Raw genomic sequence first — 23,044 nt, 5'->3', positions numbered from 1 at the left:
AAACCAAGTCTCAAAGTCCCATTAAGTTTATGTAGTTTTAATACATTTTCAACACACTCTTATGGCAATTTGTAAATTCGTTTTGGTGGCTAATTTGAATGAATTTGTCTTATTGTCTTATTCATACGTTTACTTACAATCCGTTTGCTCCAGTTAGGCCACCACCTCATAAAATATGTTTTCTCATGAGAAATTTTTGAGTTGCTTTAATAATACAGTACAATAATCAACAACTACTATAAAACAATAAAGTTAATGCTAATTGAACAAAAACAAAATATTAATTGCTGCTGTCTATTTAAAATGTTTAACTAATCTGAATGAATTTTTATTAAATCGGTTTGAATGAATAATTCAATGACTCGCTCATAAATATTTCACTTGTTTCATCACTAGATGAATCAGCTTTTCTTTTTTTCTTTTTTCGAACCTCTTGAATGAATCATTCAATGACAAATACATTTTTAACAGTCACTTGTCGCCCCCTGGTGGTGTAATGATGTAATCGGTACAATCATAATGACAAGTTCCGTTCAAAAAGTGATTTACTCTGTTTTTGTTCACTACCGTACACATCAGTGTTTAAATCCGAACTATAAACTTTTATCCCAATACTTCTGTGATAATAAGAATATTTGAAACACAGAAATAATGATACTGTGTGTGGTTGAAAATACTCTCTCTCTTGGTCACCAGCAGCGCCAATGCAAATTTGAATGTTCCGCTGTGATTTTGTCAAAGGTTTAAATAGACACGTTTAATAGGTGAATCTGTGTCATTTAGGAATGAGATCGAGATTACGAATCAAGGTTGCAATCTTTTACCGATTAATCATGCAGCTCTACTATCTAGGCCAAAAAAACAGAGCGTTTGTGATGAGCGTTTGACAGATTAGAGAGATGAATGAAAGACTGAGTAGGAAGATGTAAAGAATTGTAAGGCTTAAATAAGAAAATGGATAATAGCAGGTGAAGGATGAATAGAGAGGAAGGAAATATGATATAACCGCTGTTTCCTCATACATCTTCAACCAGCAGCCGCTTTTTGACGTGGATATTAAAACATGTCATTAAGAGAAATTCTTTCTTCCTGTTCCTCCATTTACTGTAACTGCTCTCATCTATCTCTCATATTGTTTTTCCTGCTCTGTAGAACTGTATCCCTCACTGTGTCCTGGAACTCAGAGCGGAGCCACAAGTCATCTTCTACCAGCCTGGTCTCAATGTTATAGCCTATGAACAGCTTCAGATCCAAAGCTACAGCTGCTGTTATTACCACAGGAACAGAAGTGATGGGCAAGCTAGCCAAAAAAGTAACAGTAGGAGTTACACTTAACATTAAGGTTTCACTTGTTAACATTAGTTAAGCACATTAGTTAATGTGAATTAACAATATACATTTGTATAGCATTTATTAATCTTAGCTAATGCTAACTTCAACATTTATTACGTAATACATTTTTTTTTTTATCAATAAACTGAATCTGTTCACTTTAGTTAAGGCACCCTGAACTAACATGAAAAAAACAATGCATAGTATTTTTTATCAGCTTGCTTATTGCTAGGTCATGTTAGCTAATCCATTAACATTGACCAATAAAAATTAGCTAAGCTAAGCTAAATGAGATAAAGTAGCAAGTTATGCTACCAAGATTTTAGCTCATATTTTTTATAAATATCAAAAATTGTGTTTTTGAGAGTAATTTGATTTAAAACATTATTTGAATAGAAAAAGAAATATCAAAAATATCTAAAAGTACAACTGAAGTATTGTGTGTGTGTGTGTGTGTGTGTGTGTGTGTGTGTGTGTGTGTGTGTGTGTGTGTGTGTGTGTGTGTGTGCTTATAAGGAGAGAAAATTAGTGTTAATGGTTTATATTACAATTTAGTTTTATAGTTTAAAAAAATGCTACTGTATGTAGTAATGTCTGTTCAATAATGTAGTGTCTTAAAAACTTTTAAAATGAAAGGAACTTCATCTCATTAGATTTTTTACCTAATTAGATCTAACTCATTAGATTCCATTTTATGGATGCAAATCAGAAGATAGGATTATTAATAACAAATGAACGATAAGCTTGGCATCAGTGCCGAAACAGCTTCACAATATGTAACACGTAAAAACAAAAGACTCAAGAGTAATACATTATATGACTGGATGAGCAACATTAAACAGATGATATATTCACACTTGCTCACCAGCACATCAATTGTAGACTAATGTGCTAAGTTATATGGCGCATTCAAGTCACGTTAGAAAGATATTTACGAGACGAACAGCACCACAATGTCGTAATTATGTGTGGGATCCCAGAATTTCCGAGTTAGGGGTGTCAGAAAACATGGTGGATGCAATGGTGGATCATATCATTGTTTACAATGTACAGGTTCAGAATGTCTTGAGGGTGTAAATCAGGGTTTCTCAAACTCGGTCCTGGACGGCCACTGTCCTGCACAGTTTAGCTCCAACCCTGATCAAACACACCTGAGCAAGCTAATCAATGTCCTCAGGCTCACTAGAAACTCACAGCTAGGTGTGTTTGATCAGGGTTGGAGCTAAACTGTGCAGGACAGTGGCCCTCCAGGGCCAAGTTTGAGAAACCCTGGTGTAAATAATTACAGGACCTTTTTTTGTTAACTATTCATTTAAAGAAGGCTCAATTTGTAGGATGCATCAACAAATTTTAGTGTAGCACAGTGCTGTCAAAAAAGGTTCAAACATAATTAGCAAACAAATTACCAGCTTTCATTTGTTTCATTTAAGGCATTTGTTGGGGAACTTTAAATAAAGTGATATTACCTTGATTACCTAAAGGGGTCACTGTATCCCATAATTAAAAGAGCAAGAAACATGTCCTGTACTATTAAAGCGATACTGTATAAAAACCAAGTCTTTTATACTGTAAGTCTCTAATACATTCGAGATGAATCCACATGACTCAAGAGAAATAGCTGCATACAAACTATCACATACATACACCTGCCAAATTACACACATTATCTGACTATAGACTATCTGACATGTGTTGGGAAATGCATTGGAGGAAGACGTTTGAATTAATCAGAGCTCTTAGATACAGTAATGAATTGGTAGGTGGAAAAGAAAAGAAAGAGAGAGGAAGGAAAGGGACTGGGCAAAAGTCGGTTAGCATGTTGCTGTGAGTGTGGAGGTTATGTTACTGCATGTGATAGTGGCTCCTAATGGAAGCTATCGCTAGCATTATTGAGCTAAAGCACTCAGTTCTTCATATCGCTTCCAAGGTGATGGCCTCCGTCTGTGGACGTTGATCGTACGCGCATGTGTGTGTGTGTGTGTGTGTGCGGTTCAGGAAAGCTATGTTACGGTGGGGGTTTTATTTTATGCTTTCCCATATTCATTTATATCCACTTTTCAAGACAAATTTCCACATTCTCTCTGACTCTTGAAATTGTTGACTTTATTTTAAGACTTCAATGTAAATGCCCTTTTTGCATGTGAAATGAGTAACAGTGCTTCGCTGAATATTATAATAAATGTGCCCCATCCTTCAACAGCCTTTCTTCTGTCCCATATTAATTGAATACATTCTTTATCATTTTATTTTCACTTTTTCATGACCATTTTCCACATTCTCTCTGACACCTGAAATTTCTGATTTATTTATTTTTAATAATTTATTGCTTTTTTAATTCTTCAATGTAAATGGCTTTTTGCATGTGAAATGACTAACAGTGCTTTGGAGAATATTATAATACATCAAAATTTGCCCCATCCTTCCACTGCCTCCTTTGTTTCTCATTTTTTTGTTTTTGTTGGCATCTCCATGATTGGACAGGCCAAATTTCTGTTAACCCAACAGGGTATAGTAAATGTGGCCGGTCACGTGTGTTCATCTCTGTCAGGATTCCTCATTTCTGGTCCTGGAGAGCCACTTTCCAGTAGTTTAGTACTAATCCTGCTCCAACACACCTGGCTGTATTTATATGAAAACCCAAAGACCTTAATTAGTTCATTGATGTGTGTTCACCAGTAATTAGAGCTGGAACTAAACATCCAAGAAAAGTGGCTCTCCGGTACCAGGAATGAAGAACCCTGATCTAAGTAATGGAAGTGTGAAATGAGACATTTTTGCAGCTATAGGCTGGAATTCACTACATGGCTTTTGCTCAGATTTCTGACCTGATTTGCAGTCTAGAAGAGTCCACAATAGTTGGCGAAAGTCTGTGCCAGTCTGCAGATTTGGACAGATTTGACAGAAAATTGTGTAGTGTATGATGGGCACAGACTCCAATTTTTTTATCTTCAGACTATGATTCCATCCAGTCGGTGGATATCAAAACATGTTTGATATTTTTGAGGCAATTTCATTAAACATATCGTAGTGTAAGATGTGTCGTTACTGAAACTGAAGCTGTCTTTTTGTGTTCTGAACCATTTGAAAGTCTGGTAGTTGTGATCGGCAAGTGTATGATGCCTAGTGTTTTAAAATCTGTTCAGATTTTAAAACCCGAGTGTATTCCAGCCTTTCGTTTCAATAAACGAACGATATAGTACAACAACTATATATTTCAATGAAATAAAAGAGATTACGTTTATAGTACATTTTTATTTTAAAATATCCTATTTGAGAAAAGGAAAACCTTTATTTTTTCAACAAAATTGCATTCAACAGGAATTTGGACATCATTTCTACTGTATAAAATATTCTCTTGAACCATTACATTTCCATTCCTAAGGATTTGAGCTTTGTGCAATCATTGGTTCTTCTCTCAGATCCATTATTGTATGACAGTTACATGCACAGATGGGTAATTTAAAGTGTGTCAGTGTATGTTTTTCAGTGTTTTTCTTTTCTAAATTGGAACATGACAGACTCAGAGCCATGCCAGACTAGATATTATATAGTGCTTTGGCACTTGCACATAGTCATTTGACTCACATGCTACAAGACAGATGGCCAGAGTGTAAGGATAAATGAAAGAGAGAAAAAGCATTTTGCTTGACTTTTATGCAGATGAAAATACACTGATAGCCACTACACACAGGAGATTTAAAAAATGTACATAGGTATTTCAAATTCAAATATACACCACCGTTCAAAAGTTTGGGGTCAGATTTATTTTCCCCTTTTTTAAAAAGAAATTAATACTTTTATTCAGCTGCATCAAAGATGCATTAAATTGATCAAAAGTGGCATTAAAGACATTTACAGTTTAAAGTTACAAAATGCTTCTGTTTCAAAAAATACTGTTCTTTTGAAATTCTATTCACTCTCAACATTGATAATAATAAGAACTGTTTCTTCAGCACTAAATCAGAATAGTAGAATGATTTCTGAAGGATCATGTGACACTGAAGACTGGAGTTACGATGCTGAAAATTCAGCTTTGCCAGCACAGAAATAAATTACATTTTTAAATATATTAAAATATAAAACAGTTATTTTAAATTGTAAAAATATTTCACAATATTACAATGCTACTGTATTTTTTTATCGAATAAATGCAGCCTTGGTGAGCATAAGAGACTTCTTTCAAAAGACCCAAAACTTGTGAACGGTATTTTATATTATTTTATGTTTACACAATATGTGTTATTGCTTTCCATCTGTGATTACTTATTAATTGTTGGTCCATAGCTACATGTGTCGGATGCATTTTTAAGAATCTCGTGGCCATGAGTGTTTCATTTATATGGCACCATGTCAAATTAAAAACAGTTCAACACTGTGTTTCAAACACTCCCCATCCTCCATTGTTCGGACAAACAGGCGAGTTACTCAGTCAAACAGATTGCATTTCCATTCGGTGTAGCTAGTGGTCCAGAAAGAGATTGACCGCCTTCCATTTCTGTCTTTTGCTCTCTCTCTGAGTATGAGAGTTGGATCAATAGCATGTCAGTAAGTGAACTTGTGTGAATCACATCCATTCATCTCTCTCTCACACACACTTCTCCCATTCCACTTTCTGTTTGGGAGTCTAGAGGCAGGGCAGGGCTTTGGGTAGCAGTGTCCAACCGCATGAGTAGGGCATCCCCACACACACCCTTAAAGCGGCGGGTACCGTCTCTCGCTGCGCATGATACTTAACCGATAACCCTCCCCACCACAGCTAGAGGCACTCACATGGCCCCAGACTAGCGTTAGTGCCGCTCAATTGTATTAAGGGCAGAAATGAATGCAGCGTGACCCTTCTTAAGTGCACAAGGCATCTTTGTGCAGAGCGAGGCCGGGCGATCGAGCAGATGCATCAAAGAAAATTCCCCCCCGCGCACTGTGCGAGCAGACAGATAATGCTATTTACCTGAGTGATGCAGCTTGGCCTGCAACAAGACGCAGATGCACGATGTCTGAGTGAAGCAGAGCACTCTGACCAAGCGAGAGAATGTATGTGTGTGTTTTCTGTGAGAAGGCATGTGTAGGTGTATTTTAATTTGTGACAGCTTGTTTACTCTGCGTGTGGTGCTTTTAACACGATCACACGTTCAACATGTGGTGCTAATAAAGCATGCAAATGTTAGTATTCCGGGAGCATTGATTCCTACCTTAAAATCACAGATGCACGTCACCGTGTCCCCGATTCGCAGACACTCGCCGTCAAACTTGCATGTGTTTGTGTCACACAGAAAAAGATCAGTGTCCTGCTCTTCAAACCCTGTCATGAAACATACACAAATATAGGTTATAGATTACAAAAAATGTATCCAGCAAAAATGTATTAAAATGACAAAATAGTTTATAATGTTACAAAAGGTTTGTATTTCAAAAAACTGCTGTTCTTTTGAACTTTCTATTCATCATAGAATCCTGGGGAAAAATCGGCAATGTTTCCACAAAAAAATATTTAGCATCAGAAATTTTTTAAATATTGATAATAATCAGAAATGTTACTTGAGCATCAAATCAGTATGAATAGAGGAATATAGATGATTATCAGCAGTCATAACAGGAATCAATTACAGTATATTTTATTTTATTTTATTAGTATATTATAGTATTCATATTTTACCGTAATATTGATCAAGTAAATGCCGCCTTGTTAAGAGACTGTCAAAAACATTTAAAAAATCGGTCTTACCGACCTAAAACTTTTTAACGTTAGTGTATATAAAACAGAAAACATTTTACATTATAAAAGATCCATATAGTAAAATTAACAATTAACATTTATTTTACTATTTAGCATTGCACATATTTAATTGATATAATTTTTTAATTGACTGACAGCACTAATTGCAATAACTACTGTAATTGTGCACACACATTTTGGGTTTGTTCATAATTTGACAATACCAGTTAGATCAGGTCACAGGAACTCATTTAGCAACCAAGTAAGCGTGTGATGTCTCAAAAATGGGCTTGAATGTTTCATAATCAGTTCATATCGGTTCAACATCGACAACAATCTTTCCCCTCAGAGCACCAGAGGTCAGATGAAGCACTGTAGTTCCTTAAAACTGAATATACACATCACTTGGTGTGAAACAACCTCACACAATTACTTCCTCGGGACAAAAGGACATTTGGTTCCAAGCTGGATAGAGGATATTAAAGCTAAAGCATATCATGAATGCAGTAGCAAACAACAGATACTCTGTTGCAACAGCTGCTTTGATAAAATAGAGCGTATCCGTGTCCCTGGTTTGAGTTCATTACAGCCCAGGGTATGAAGCTTACAGACCTCTGTACAAAATGTGGGCAGGATGTCTCTTAATGGACTGAGGTTTTCTCCTTGTCTGTCAACATAAATGGTAAATTCATATCGGAATACAGCAGACAGCATACACACTAAGAGAAAAAGTTTTCATTATTGCTAAATACACTTCCAAGGCCTCACACACAACCTCCATATCTGACTATTACATTCTGTACAATGCCTTGAGTCAAAATTGAACTCAAAGGCTCCTCCCTGTAAACACAAAGATGAACAGTATAATTCAGGATGAATATTTCATAAGCTCCACCATCTGCAAGTTAAAGAACAGGATGTGCCGAGCATCAACGTCACACTGTATAACGTTACAACATGGAGCAATGATGTGCAAAAAAGTGCACTTAAGTGTTTTGATCATATACTTAAAAAATGGGGGAAAATGCACATCCAACAGTGTACTTTACTGTAAACAGTACAGCTGTAATCAAAATTATCCAACCACCACTGCAAATCAGGTTTTTTGGAAAATTTACAGACTTTCAGCTGTTTGCATTGAACAAATCAAACAAAAGTAATTGAAATAGCTCAACACAACAAATGTTTCAAGTGGTTTCCTCAAATTCAACTGAAAATACCACTTTTAATGACTTCTGCAGTCTCAATGAATAGAATCCCTCAGAACAGCACAAATATGCAAAACAGGTGTTGATGCAACTAATCAAGGGCTTCATTAGTTGCACCAGGTGTGCTTGAGCTAGAATACATGAAATATCTGAACCGGCTAGGTTTGTTGAGTGTCACGTTTGACTGCATGTTAGAAATATGGCTAAGTCAAAAGAATGGTCCAAAAAAGTTAAGAGAAGATATCATCACCCTTCACAAACAAGGAACAGGATACAAAAAGATAGCGAAGTCACTAAATGTTCCTAGAGACACAGTTTGAAACACAGTTTGCAAGTTCAAAGTTAAAGGAACAGTAGTTACACTACCTGGACGGGGCAGAAAAAGGAAGCTTTCAACGGCTATATCCAGATTTCTGACAAGGCAGGTTCAGAAAAATCCTCGAGTGACTGCAAAAGTTCTGCAGCAAGACTTGGTGACAACAGGCACTGAGGTTTCAGCCGCACAGTAAGGAACGTACTTAACGCATACCAGAACTCCAATCCGTACACCACTACTGACCCAAAAGCACAAGAAAAGTCGGCTCCAATTTGCTCAAAATCATATAAATAAGCCACAAGTTTTGGGATTCTGTTCTGTGGAGCGATGAAACAAAACGGGAACTTTTCGGCCCTATGGATCAGCGATATGTTTGGAGGAAGAAGAATGAAGCATATGCTGAAAAGAACACTCTGCCTACAGTTAAGCATGGTGGGGCTCGGTGATGCTCTGGGGCTGCTTTGCATCCTCTGGCACTGGAATTTGAAGAAGGAGGTTGCAAACCCAAGAATATTACTGAACTGGAGGCCATTGTTCATGGGGAATGGGCTCAGATTCCTCAGAAACGCTGCCAGAAGCTGGTGTATACATCTTGTTTGCAGCAGGTCATAACAGCAAAAGGGTGTTCTACTAAGTACTAAAGATGCTAGCCATGAAGGGGTAGAATAATTTTGAGACTGCAGAAAAGGATATATTTGAACTCTATAGCCCTTAAATACAATGAAGTTGCAATATGTTTAGGTACACAGTAGAGGCTGACATTTTTTCGGGAATCCCACGGGATGGGAAACAAAATCACTATTAATCACGGTATTGGGACGGGACAGGACATTTTTTTTAGCGGGAGTGGGCAGGACCGGGAATCATAACAACACTATGATACCCAACTTTATACACAAATATACCGTTCATATAAATAAACTATATATTTTACTTTTGAACTCAATTCTAGTTGCCCTTTATCTTTATGCTCTCCTGTTTGCTGACTGACGTGCTCCACCCATAACAGTTGTTGGCGGTAATGCACCAAGTTGATATGCCAACCACCAATAATATGAGAGAAGTAGGCTTCCCCGTGCACTTTGTAGTCGCGAAAATCATAATCAAAATGGAGTGGAGTCCGACATGAAAGCCACGCTGCAACAACTACTGTCGGAAAATGATACCTCAGTTGTGCTCACTGACATTTCTGGCAGGTCTGAAGTAACCAAAAAAAATTGAGAAAGACACCGTAATGTGTGCGCGTGCATGTGTGTGTGTTTGCATGGATGATTTATGAAATTGTATGTGTATGGCTTTCAGTTCAATAAAATAACATAAAAAATATATTTTGGATTTTTATTCAACTAGGGTGAGCATGCTGTGATCTACTGTATTTTTTTACTGTAAAATTCCATCCTAATCTATTATGACCCACCAGTATTTACATTTTTCGTATTTTAATGTTAAGACATTTATTAGGCTTTGTTTTTGTTCACATTTTCATTTTTATTCTAGAACTTACAGGACAAGCATATGTATGCATGCTATATTATGCATTTATTTATTTATGAAGAGAAAGTTGAAAAGAGACTGTGGTCACTTTTCAGGTTTCACCATTAATTTTTTGTCCATTAAATCGCAAATATATTTGTGCTTTGTTACTTTTAATATGACAAAAAGTCTCAGCTTTCAATTTCTGTCCATTTTATCACAAAATTCAAACAGCAAATGCCGTGTTGGCGCTCTTTAAAGGGGTCATATAATGGTACATGCACTTTTACAAGTTGATTGTACTGAAATGTGTGTTGGCAGTGCCTGTACACAACCATCATAAAATGATAAAAATACATCCAGTGTTTTTTTTTTTAATCTCCTTATATGTTCCCCCCCTCTCAAATCAAGCCGTTCGACCTAGTGACGTCACACGGTCGGATGCCCCTCCCGCGATTGTTGATTGACAGGAGCGTTTCAACACAGACCCGCCCTCGCTCGTGAGCGAGCTGCCTGTCTGTCATCATACTCTGCACGTCATTTTTGATACTGGCACTGTCTATGAGCAGAATGGCGTCTGAGCGATTGTGGTGTTCTGTTCTTGGGTGTAATAAGGAACACAGCAGTCATTTTGACGAACCGCTGCCTGAGTTTGTTTTCGAAGGGAATATTCCCCACGATCAACGTCAATGCTTTCATGTTTGCGCGAATCATGTCACACACCAGACTGCTCGAGGGTCAGTAAAGCTGTTTTTTCTAAAGAAGCTGCTCCTGAAAAAAGGATCGGTACCAACTATTCGTGTTCCTGCTGCACCTCCAGAAAAAGAAGTGAGTGTAACGTTTTATTAACCTTTATGTTCATATTTATATTAATCTTTGCAAATCGCTTGCACGCTTCACGATGAATGTGGCTGTTTACACTCAGGGTACATTACGGCATGTTTTCTATGTATGACGTTCTCGATATAATTCATAATCCCACGTTTATAATGAACAACGCGTTATGGTTATTGTGTTAGAAACGGTGTACTCACAGAACAGAGGGGCGGGGTGAGCAAAGCTCATTATCATTTAAAGACACATGCACTTAAACGGCGTGCTGAAAACAGAGCTGTTTTTGACCAGGAAAAATTCGTGTTTTCTTACAATACTAATGAGAATTTTTTATTAAAGTATATTACAAACTTTTAATTTAGACCCTAAAGAATCATATTAGCTTGTACAAAAATGGCATTATATGACCCCTTTAATATGGCGCGAGAGATCACTGTAGCACCACAGCGCGAGTGAACGCCATCATCCCTTTCTCTTTACGTTGCAGAACGAAATAAACATGAATGAACATCAGAAAATATGTTGAAAGATTCAGTCCAACTTACTGGAATCGCTCAATCCGTGTTTCAACCGCAGAAAGACGTCAATAAAAAAGCTTGTTAGCAATCTCACTTAACTCAGAAAAGCCATTCATTGACCATTAACTTGATAGTCAGCAAGAGCGCACTCGCCACCAAGTGGACAGGAGTGAGAATTACAGTTAGAAGTTACAATATATCAGCCTCAGTGTAATCTGTCAAAATGACGGACGACTTTCAGATATTTCCGTCACTGCTAATTACCATTTCGTCAATGACGGAAATTTTTCGGTTAACGCAACATGTGTGTGACACTGAAGACTGAAGTAATAATGATAAAATAAAATCAGCTTTACCATCACAGGAATAAATTACATTTTAAAATATATTCACAGTATTACTGTTTTACTGTATCTGTGATCTAATAAATGCAGCCTTGGTAAGAATAAGAGACTTTAATAAATCTCACCTACCCTAAACTTTTGAATGTATGAACTCTGGAATATATAAATGTCATAATACATAATATATATTTTTAAAAATATATAAGCTTAGTAAGCTTGTTTTGATCCTTCTAACACTGTATGACTTTGCATAACGTTGTAATATACAACATAGATAATTATTTTTTTGTTTTTATATTTTAAGCTCTTCTCATATTTACTGGATTATTCTGAAGAGAAAATCATGCTGTGCTTAAGACATTTAAAAAATTTAAATTAAAAAACAGTAAAGACCTGCCTGTCTGTCTGGCAGGTTGTGCAGGGTTATTGGAATTATTTTGAGATCTGGAAAAAAACCTTGTAAAAAAAATGCTATATTGATAATATATGACACTCATGTATACAAACTTATCTGAGCCCAAATTAATGAGGAGTGGAGAAAGAAAATAAGATACAGGAAGAGAGAGAGCGAGCTCAGAGCACAGATGGGAGATATGATTTCTCTCGCTGAGATGAGACATGCATAAAATTTAAATATTGCCGGATCAGTTGTGTCTGGCTGTGCAGCCCATCATCTTCAGCGATGTTGCAGACTACTTAGCCGAGACAAACGAGTGGGTATGTGTGTGTGTGTGTGTGTGTGTGTGTGTGTGTGAGAGAGAGAGAGAGAGAGAGAGAGAGAGAGAGAGAGAGAGAGAGATGGGGAGGGGGGTGACACAGAGTGATACAGCGGTGCTGAAACAAGACAAGCAGCCAAAGTCTCAGGATAAGTAAGTCTGTGAGGAATGATAATGAACCAGAGACAAGCAGGCTGAGTGGAACGGAAAGACGACACACACCATATGACACTGCAAACAAAATAGAGAATTTCAGAGAAGGAGTTGTGGCACTCCAGTGCTGGGGTCACTTCCATTTATATTCATCATATTCAGTGGATTCAGTGCTTCGCATGCAAAATCAACTGTCAAGATTTTGTGCTTTGAATTGCACTTTAACTATAGTGAAACATAAGGAATTAAATTATTACATAAATTATTAGTAGTACTTTTGAGGGATATATACTCAATATATACATTCCCCTGCTAAAAAAAACAAACAACCAATTAATAAAAATTTGCGTTGCTCGCAAAATCTTTGCGTTCCAAAGAAAAACATTGTGTTCCTTTGCAAAACTTTTGCATCCCCCGGAAAACCTTTGTGTTCTTTGCAAGTGAAAAAAAACAAAGCACAAAAGCATTGACATACAGTATATATAAGCACTGATATACATATATGTAAATGGGGCTGTCAGTCAATTAAAATTAGTTACATACGCTGATGAATTAATCAAATGAATCACATATTAGCAGATAAAAACATTAATAAAGATCATTCAAAGACATTACATTGTGGCACAGCATAGCACTGAACAGAAATAAGAGTGGCTTTAGATGTCAACATACTGTTTGTAGGTCAATGTACGCAAGCAGAGGAACATATTTGTCCATTACAGTATGTTGCGTCTCTTATTTGGAATCGAATATGACTGAAAGTAATGGCTTGTGGTTCAGAGAGTGAGTCAGATGTTAATTTGGTAACCACTCCAACTATTTCAGTGTGTAAGTGAGATGTTTTAGAGTTTGTGTGTGACTCATTTGCGAGTCATTTTGATTGACTCATTAAAAATAACCAACTTTCATTGGCGAATCAGGCAACACTGGTTGCATAGCCTGGTTTGCTTTTACGTCTCAAAATTAATTGAGACTGCACATCCATATTATCTCAGCTATATTTGTTAACTGGTAATATGATTATATGATATTGCAAACTACAGAGAAAGTTTAGACCAGCAACTAAGCTTAGCATAGCTCATTTTCTCTAAAGAAAGAGATAGTGTTGGTAGTTTAGCTAGCTACACTGTTTGGGTGAACAGTGAACTTCACACAGGAAGTGGCATAGAAAATACAGTGACAACAACAGAACTGAAAGTTTACAAAAAGTGACACCAGAGTTATCAGAACATTTGCTGACAAACAACACATCACAAGAAATCTGTGCTTGCATATGTTGTGCTAATGAACTCGGGGCAAGGTTTCTTTGAACTAAAACATCTGCTAAATGAATAAATGAATATGCAAATGGAATGAGTATCGTTAACCCGCAGGGTGCAAACGCTACCGAGCATCTGCAGTATTACCTAAGCTCACACTAATGTGAGTTATTGCTACCAGACCGCTGTTGTGTTCATGAACAGAGATGTTTTATTACAGCGTAATGTGCAATATATCTGAGATGTCGGCTAAAGGAAACATTAAAAATAATTCTTAATAAATGTGCAATCACATGCATCTTGTTTACAGCTGAAAAAATAGAAATCCAATTTTATATATTTTTAATATAATTTTTCATTTGTTTAATTTAGTCCCAAAGGACCTCTAAGCGATTCCATTGGCTGAAAGAACTTTTATTTCTTACTCTATTCAGTGCCTGATTAGAAATCCAACAAAATCGCTTTATGGTGTTGTCTGAACTATTTTGACCATTAATGTCTAGGTGGACTAAATTGTTCATGACACCAGCGGTATCTTCTAAAAGTAAAGATGTACAAAACCACATATTTTCAAAATCAGCTAGTTATTGAGTTGTCTGCACGACTAATCAAACCATGTACAATTATGCAGGTTTTGGGTTCACCTGACCATGAATGGTCATATTTCTTAAGGGTTTCGACATAAGATTGATTCTTGTGTACAGAATGGAGAATGCAGAGATCTTAAGACACATTTTTTAAAGGTTGAACTATTTTTAACCAAAATTGCACAAGACACGATTCAATGGTCAAATACATTCATCTGAATGTGTATGGCGGTTGATTCAGTGCCATAACAGGGATGAACTTAAAGTCAGCATGAAATGGAAATTCAACCTATTTTAAACGTTTCATCCATGCATATCTTTCTTCTTTTTTTTTTACCCTTGTATTTTTTAATCACAATGTCATTACTCTATCCTCCAGTAAAATGACAGACTTCTCTCTGGTGCCGTATGCCCTATGTCTTCTATCATTTCACACGCAAAAACCTTGTCCCTTTCTTACAATGGACTGAAAGCACGCATTTAGATCTGCTTCTATCCAATAAATAACCGATAGATGGATAGACCGATAGTCCTACACTTTTTTTATTTTTCAATGATTAGTTTCACTCGGATGTACATCACAATACAGAAGCTACAGTCCGCTTCATTGCAATTTTAAAGACCCAACTTTTCCAAGAGTGTTTTACTGTATAAACTAACAGGCTAAAGCACAGTATGCTGACATCATTCTATGAAAGCAATGCAACTGAAAAGTCAGTAATCAGTCGGCCATTGTGACCCATTCATAGCTGTGTGGAAGGCTACGATCTCTCTGCGCTATTAAGTGAATGCTTTTCTTCTCTTTTGTGACGTATATTCAAGTGAAATGGCTTCTCGAACAAGAAATAATGTAAGGTGGGACCTGATTTTGTCCATTGGGAACTGATTGGATTGTTGGATAATTGTGGTTTCCTATTGGTTGATCTCATGTGAGTGACAGGTGGTCCCGCCCTCACGCCAGTAAACACGTATCAAGAGAAGAGAAGAGAAGAGAAGAGAAGAGAAGAGAAGAGAAGAGAAGAGAAGAGAAGAGAAGAGAAGAGAAGAGAAGAGAAGAGAAGAGAAGAGAAGAGAAGAGAAGGGAAGAGAAGAGAAGAGAAGAGAAGAGAAGAGAAGTTGTTGCATAAGGGAGGGGAAGTTATTTGGATTAAAGTTTATGAGGCCACATGAATAAAAAAATAAAAAAATAATGATGTGCATGAATAAATAATTTGGAATAAAAACTATAATATGCCATTGGTAGAAAGGCTTAAACAGTATTTCTTTTGTAAATAATACATAATGATCAACTTCGAACAGTGGCAGCTGCTGGTCTTTCAAAGAGGGGAAGCTCATTTTCGGCCTACATCATAAAAATTGTCCATTTATTCATACGTAAATTCTACGTTCCTTTTCAAGAAAATGCTCTGTGACCCTGTCATACCATCTAGGCGTCTTTTCCAGTGACTTGACCAGTGTCCTCTCAATGGCCAGCAGAGTTAAATATAATTGTATAAATGTAATAACATAATAAAGGTATAAATAATAATATAATAAATTATAATAATACTACTACTAATAATATATATGTTTTTATTATTTTAAGAATATATTTTTTTATTATTACTAATAATAATATAAAAAATATAATAAGTAATAATATAATAAAGGTATAAATGTATAATTGTGTGAAATGTATTATGAAAATTGGCTAGCAATTTCGACAAGCAAATACCAAGAAATAGGTTGCTCCAGTTTGTCTTTCGACTATACTTGAAAAATCCGCGATGGGACTGCCTTAGCATGACTCGAATAGCCTTAGCATAAGCGACTTTTTATTGTATGAAATCGCTGTCAATCAAAAGGAGATGCAGCCTTTCGACAGACCCTCCAATCATCATGCAGAAGCCCGGAGTCCAGGCCAGCCCACTCTTCATTCACCCCCAGAGAAGCTGAGCGTCTGTGGGCGGGACATAATCGCAGCATTAATCCAATGACCGTCTAGTTTCGAAGCACTGAAAAAAACTGTTCATAGCAGCCCCACTGAAGTCAATGGACGCTGGGCTTCAACAGGGAAATGCACTGCGACGCTACGTGAATGTATGAGAAGGAAATCGAGTCAGCCGAACTGTTGTATGTAACTGATTCTGAACGAACTCATCTTTGAGATGAACGTTTTCTAACGCATTTTTAGTCAATAAAATGTTAACACAATAGTACATATTTGACCATTCATTTTTTGACATTACAGGGGAAGCCGAGCTTCCCTTGCAGTCTTAAAGAATTTTTCTAATTTTTTTTTACATTGTAGTAAACAGATTTCCCATACAGTGAAATCTCAGTATTTCCAGTAGTGATTTGTGGGCTGTCACGCCTCCTGGGTTCAGTCACTGACGGTTGTTGATGCTAGCCTTGTTGGTAACAAATGCATGTAAGTGAGCACTACCCTGTCTCTCATAACAGATGGTCCAGTAAGAATAGCCCGGCCATTAGTGCAGTATTTATACACTCATCATTAATCTACCATTGAGCTCGTTGGCTTTCTTTTTCAAAAATAGACAAGCAGGAAAAGAACTGGTGTTAAATGAAGGACGTAGCTCTGTCTGTGAATTTTTTGGAGGTACCCTTGGAAAAACCTTGGTGTGTACAAGATTAATAAGGACTGAACTTCGCACCTTCTGGCACACCTGTGGAGGATCGACCCAAAACCCCTGGGAGTCGAGCTCGGTTTCACCGCCATATGGCTGCATGTGACAGCTGCCCATAAGTACCGATCGAATGAACAGTGTTTCCTGTCTGTCTCGTGTAGCCAGACAAATCGCATTCGCTCAAGATTTTATCTGGAGAATCACGTCACAATGCGAGTTTGGATGGCTGAGAGCACACACCGACAAAAATACACACATTAATATCTGAAACGTTTCAAGGGCATAACTATTTTACCAGAATGCAGAAAATTCAATTACATGTGCTAATTTAACAAATTAAGGAGCCCACATGAATTCCACACATTCCAAAGCAGAGCAACCTTTTTTACCACTTTGAAATGGAGGGAAAACAAGGCCTGAAGACACAATGAGTTTTGCAAATGGAAGGTATTTTCCCCTTTTATCCGTGTGATTTCACTCACTTTTGCTTTAGAAAATCTCTGTTTTTAATGATATTATCAGTCCCACAGTGAATTCGGGCCTACAGAACGGCGCTTAAAGCTCGGCAAGATTGACATGCTCATTGTTCACAAAGTTCTACACAGCTTTCTCCTTAGCTTTTTGCATTTAAATTTGGCTTTTATCATGCTTTTATCATAGTTACTAATAAAAACTTGGTAGTCAGAATTTACATTCAGTCAGACAAAAGTAAGATTCATATTTTTTAAATTATGCATTGTGTCATGTATACTTATTGTAAACACACTTTCACCAGCACAGCAATATCACCTCAAAAAGTTTAGCTGATTTTGATAATTATCAGCATTTTATTGACATGTAAATGCACTCATTGAGCCATGACTGCAATAAACCACTTCTCTACAAAATCAGCTCAGTTTATTTACTTTTAAACCGTTTTGCCAGTAGCTTATCCCAAACAGCCTTTTACTATGCAAAGTGTGTCACTGAGAATAACACCACACAAGGTAAGTGATTTGACAATTTACTGCGTTTTAAAGCCATGCCATGCATTAAATCTCATCGAGACAAAATTTACACCCAAATCACCTAAAAACTCTGTGAATTTTCTCCTCTGAAGATCTTTAACATAGTCGTTTCCAAACGGCCTACATTTGTGAATGTGTTTTTAAACTGAGAAAGTTTACATTGTATGCATTGAGTACACCCCAGTATTAGTAACTATTGTTTCAGTTCTGTTTGTAATTTCCTATCATTTCCATCATCCAAATTCATGTTTTATTCTAATTATGTACATTAAATGATGTTTCATTAACAAAGTTTAAATGATCTATCCAATCAACACGTCATTCCAATCAGATTCAGCAATTAACAAATATATCCAATTAGCATGAGAGAAGGCCTCTATAGAGGTTTCAGCATCCCTCCACCACCCCGAACTCCTCACTCTGGGCTGGTTCCTACCACAGCCAGGAATACAGGGGGAGTACTCTGGGTTCGGGCCAAAATACCGAGCTCAGAGCCCTCTGCTCGGACAGCAGGCCAAATACGCATACTCCTTTACTCTATCTGATGATTTGTAAGTGTGAACTCGTGAACTAACTTTAAAAGGGTAAATCACCGCTGGCGCTGCTTTTAATAAAACTTGGCAGTCTGTGAAGTAGAAAGGTTGTGTTCATTGCTTTGTGCATAGGGATCATTGTTCAAGCATTGAATTTGATGTTTGTTTCTGTGCAGCCCCATCCAAATTTGTGGGCTATGTTCTTAATCTTTCGCAGCCCTAGGATATACCACATATTAGTGAGATATACCATTGTACATCTTACAATATAAGTAATACTTGTGTAAGATATATTAGATGATTCATAAGATATATTGCCTGCTGTTTGATGCAAATGCATCAAATAATTGTGTAATTATTTGAAGAACATAATAGATGGATTCAGGTCAAAAGGAGTCAAAGCAAACTGATGCAACAAATATTAATGTTTTGGTAGATTTTTGTCATCTCCTTAAAGTCCCCCTACTGTGCTATTTTAAAGGTTCCTAATTTGGGATGTCTCCTATAATAAGTTTACATGCATCCAAACTCTTTAATGTTCTTATAATATGCATTGCAGCATCACCTTTTTACTATGATACACCGCTCTACAGTAATTTGAAAGTGATTGCAGTACCAGTTTTGGCCACAATCTTACATACGGTTCCTTTAAGGATCCGGCCTCTCTAAACCCCTCCTTTCCCTACTCTGCTCTGGTCAGATGGCCCAGTCTGTTGTGATTGGTCTACCGCTTACAGCACGTGTCAAAAACGAAACGCCCATTACCAAATCTAAATCTCAGCTCCGGAGGCTTCAGCACTTGAATAGTAACGATGGCGTCGGTTTAACCATATGAATTTGAGCCCTCGTCCTCGTCCTTTGGAACTGTAAAGTGGATTTGCTTTCGCAGCACAGAAATCAGCGTCTTCTCGACATGTCAACAACACGAACCAAACTCTTCCAGGCCTCAGCTACAACTAGTGTTTGGGAGCTTGTCAAAGTAGACATTGTTCGCAATAAATACTATATGCTGGCAATGGCATTATGCAAATTTGTAACAAACCTATGTAGGAATTGCAGAATTATTGACGACTCATTTTAGGCAGTTCAGAATTGGTTCTTTCTTTTGGGAAACAATAACTCCATTTATTGTGATCTTTAAAACTTTACACACTGTATGAAAGGTAATATCTGAAAAAGCATAATAAGGTATGCTTTAATTTACAAAAGATTGCTTCTTTGATCAGTAACTTAGAAAAGGTAAAGAATCTTAAATATTTCTTATTTATTTTACATCATAACTAGACTGAAACCTTTCTGTTTATTTACAGGTTTAGACTGTGAATCCCTGGTAATGCTTCTATGTTTGCATGTTGTTCAGGTGTGTGAGCACGTAACCTGTTTTCAGTGTTTAGGAATTGTAGAACAGAGGAAATAACAATGTTCAGAATGAAAAACAGAAACATCTGCCATCATGCATATTTAAAGAGGGTGCTCTTCCTAACCACTCAGCTTTATGAGCATGCACTCTGTGGGGACGTCTCTGATTACTGTCCTTTATTTCTCCTGCTCACCTCCAGGTACACAACTCACACTCCACCATTCAATACCAACTCGCTCTTTCTCCTTGAACGAGCCAAGCCAAGCGGCATTATTATTTTATAACAAACACTCTTGCGTTAGCCATTCAATTAGCCCTGCAACATCTTCTAGTCATGCCTCCTCTGAGCCAAGTAATGATGGCAGAACAGAGATAAATAGAGGAGAGAACTCTCTTCCTGCTCATTTTTCATGACTGAGTAGTGGCATCCTTCCTGTGCTCTACTGGATTAAATCTCAATAATGGCATTAAAGGCGGGATAGAACAGAGAGAGCCGAACGGAAAACCCCAAGAAACCCAAAATAGGGCACCACAACTTCCTCATTAGCCCAGGAGCTCAGACAAGCTTTCCCTGAAGACCTTCCACTCTCATAGTCTTTCTTTTTCTCCTTCTCTCCCTCATACACACAAACGCAATCAAACTAGGCTCTGGCGCACCGAGTGTCTAAGGAATGAGGAATAAAGCGCTGAGGTGCAGGATTAGACTAATCCCTGTGGTCTTTCACAGTCTGAAGGAGAGAAAATGTGCAGATGAAAAGCCAAAATAGTCAGGTGCTTTCCTCCATACTGAAGTTATACAATGCAAAAATCTTCTCTTTCAGTATTTTGGTGTTGTTTTCCAAATAAAAATAAAAAAAAATCCTTAAATCAAAATAATCAATGCATTTCTGAATCAATTAAATAGTTAAAATTAATTTTAAAAAATACAAAAAGATGATCAGCATACCAATTTGAGTGTTAATAGAATTTGGTTTGTCCCCCATGAATTCCACAAGTTTGTGAAAAAACGTATGATTATGTTATACAGCATGATTTGAGAATGATCCCAAGAGATCACTAGATTTTGAACACATTTTCAATGAGAACATTTATTGTGATTCCCCCATTTGGCAAATAGCTTTGTCTTGTTTTAGGTATAAAACGAGATATTCAAGCTATGCCAAAATAAGACATTTGTCTTAATATCTTTCTCAACCAAATCCATCATGTTTTAAGTATCTTTTTTACTGGAAAATATGGGTTGTGCCCCTATTTTGCAATTTTGAAAGTTCCTAATTTTGTTTTGGAGGTTTACATGCATCCAAGGTCAATAAGCACTTTAATTTTCTCAACATACATTGAACATCACCTCTTTTCTCACAGAAACGGCTCAATAAAGGATTCAGCCTCTATAAAGCCCTCCTTTCTGAGAGCTTCCTCTGCTCTGATTGGTCAGATGGCCCAGTTTGTTGTGATTGGTCTACCGCTTACACCGCATATCAGAAACGAAACGGCCATTGCCATATCTTAATTTCAGCTCCAGTGGTTTCCTCAGCAGCACTTCTATACTGTACACAGAGATACGAACAGTAACAATGGCGTTGGTTTTACCGTATCAATTCCAGTGTTAGTCCTCATCCTTTGGATGTGCATGCAAAGTGGATACACAACGCAGAAAACAGCTCAGTTCAGAATCTATTGATCTTTACAACTTTGCTGATCTATTACATTAACTAACGGCTATATTGCACACTACATGAAAGGTAATATTTAAAAAAAGCATAATAGGGGCACTTTAAGAGGAATGATTGGCAGTTTACCATTCTGTGAGAGCCAAGCAACCATTTATGGGTCATTTAAACAATCAAATAATCTCTTTATTAGCTCCTTGATGCCCTCAGTAGTTCACCAGCGGCGTGACCTGCCTAAACTAGTGTGCATGACTGTGTAAGGCTGCCAAAGAGAAAAGAAGCTTACAACAAAAAGACCTGTAGTGTAACGGACTTTGATAGATCTGTATTGAAATATAGTCAAGCCAGCCATCTGGCAGCTTGTCTATCTGACAGCTTATTTTATCAAGCTCTGCTTTCGACACTTGTGACAGCACTGTGGTGGGGTTACATGATGGGAAGGAATCGATACGACGGAGCCCAGCCCAACACACACAGAATGAGAGAGAGGAGAGAAGAACATGTCAACAGCAAATTTACAGGTCTGCTGTACTCTAATTCCCTTCATTTTAATCAGATTTTTTTACTGACGTGTCTAAGTAGAGAGTAAATTGTTTTATGAAGGAGGTTCAGCACTGAATTATCTCACATAGGCCACTGTAGGTCTGTGCAACAGATAGATTTCTTGTAGACTGTTGCCCCCCTACAGCTATTTAAAGAGAAACATAATTGCACAGCAGGGCCCTTTGTTCCCAAAGTATCTCTGACAAGCGCTCCCTTTCAGTGCTACATTTACTCCCCTGATATGGAGTAAAGCAGCACCAGATGTACTTGTTTGGGGCCAGATGATAGCCTTAACAGATTTCACATGCACAGATGCTTACCGGTAAAACCTTGCGGTTACAAATCGTTGCTGGTAACTCCAAAGTTGCAAGTGTACTGAAAATCTGAGCTACCTCTCAGGATCACAGTCCACACTAACAATTTTACCTGTAGCTGGTCCCTAGGGCAGCGCCCTCACATCTTTGTGCCTAAAGAACGCATATTAGCACATTTAAGTAGTAATATGCACCCTAATAATACAGTGCCATGTTCACCATTATGGGATTGAACAGGTACAAATGTGTACCTTCGAGGGTACTAACCTAGTGACAAGCGGTAACATCCCCATTTCTTTTCCCTGACAGTGCACACACCAGTACAACAAGTTATTTGTCTGCCTGAGGAGATGTGCTACCAACGTTGTAATTTTAAAAATGACAGGTATCATCAGGTCTGATTTTCACACAGATCCCAGTGTTTCCTACAGAATTCTTTTTTTTTTTTTTATGTTCTAATGTCATTAATTAAAATATATTTGTTACAAAAATACAAGACTACTACCTATGTTGTATGTTGCAGTCAGCAATACTGAC

General features: G+C 37.3%; 3 protein-coding genes across 4 annotated transcripts in view; 1 reads left to right on the top strand and 2 right to left on the bottom strand.

Annotated features, from left to right (window-relative positions):
- iqcb1 (IQ motif containing B1) overlaps nt 1–23,044 on the bottom strand; it is a 364,203-nt gene that overhangs the window by 91,703 nt on the left and 249,456 nt on the right. The gene's annotated exons all lie outside the window — the stretch shown is intronic.
- tspeara (thrombospondin-type laminin G domain and EAR repeats a) overlaps nt 1–23,044 on the top strand; it is a 197,696-nt gene that overhangs the window by 128,317 nt on the left and 46,335 nt on the right. The window lies entirely within an intron of this gene.
- The window catches only part of tmeff2b (transmembrane protein with EGF-like and two follistatin-like domains 2b), a 66,270-nt gene that overhangs the window by 42,119 nt on the left and 1,107 nt on the right, over nt 1–23,044 (bottom strand). For both annotated transcript variants that reach the window (XM_082189880.1, XM_082189879.1), the window contains exon 2: nt 6,522–6,631. In XM_082189880.1, coding sequence (XP_082046006.1) covers nt 6,522–6,631 — 110 coding nt within the window. The remainder of the gene's footprint in view (nt 1–6,521; nt 6,632–23,044) is intronic.

The sequence above is a fragment of the Leuciscus leuciscus genome (assembly GCF_965113295.1).
Source record: "Leuciscus leuciscus genome assembly, chromosome: 14".
NCBI classification, from domain to species: Eukaryota; Metazoa; Chordata; class Actinopteri; order Cypriniformes; family Leuciscidae; genus Leuciscus; species Leuciscus leuciscus.
Note: the sequence above shows the minus strand (reverse complement) of the source record. Positions and strands in the feature narration are given on the sequence as shown.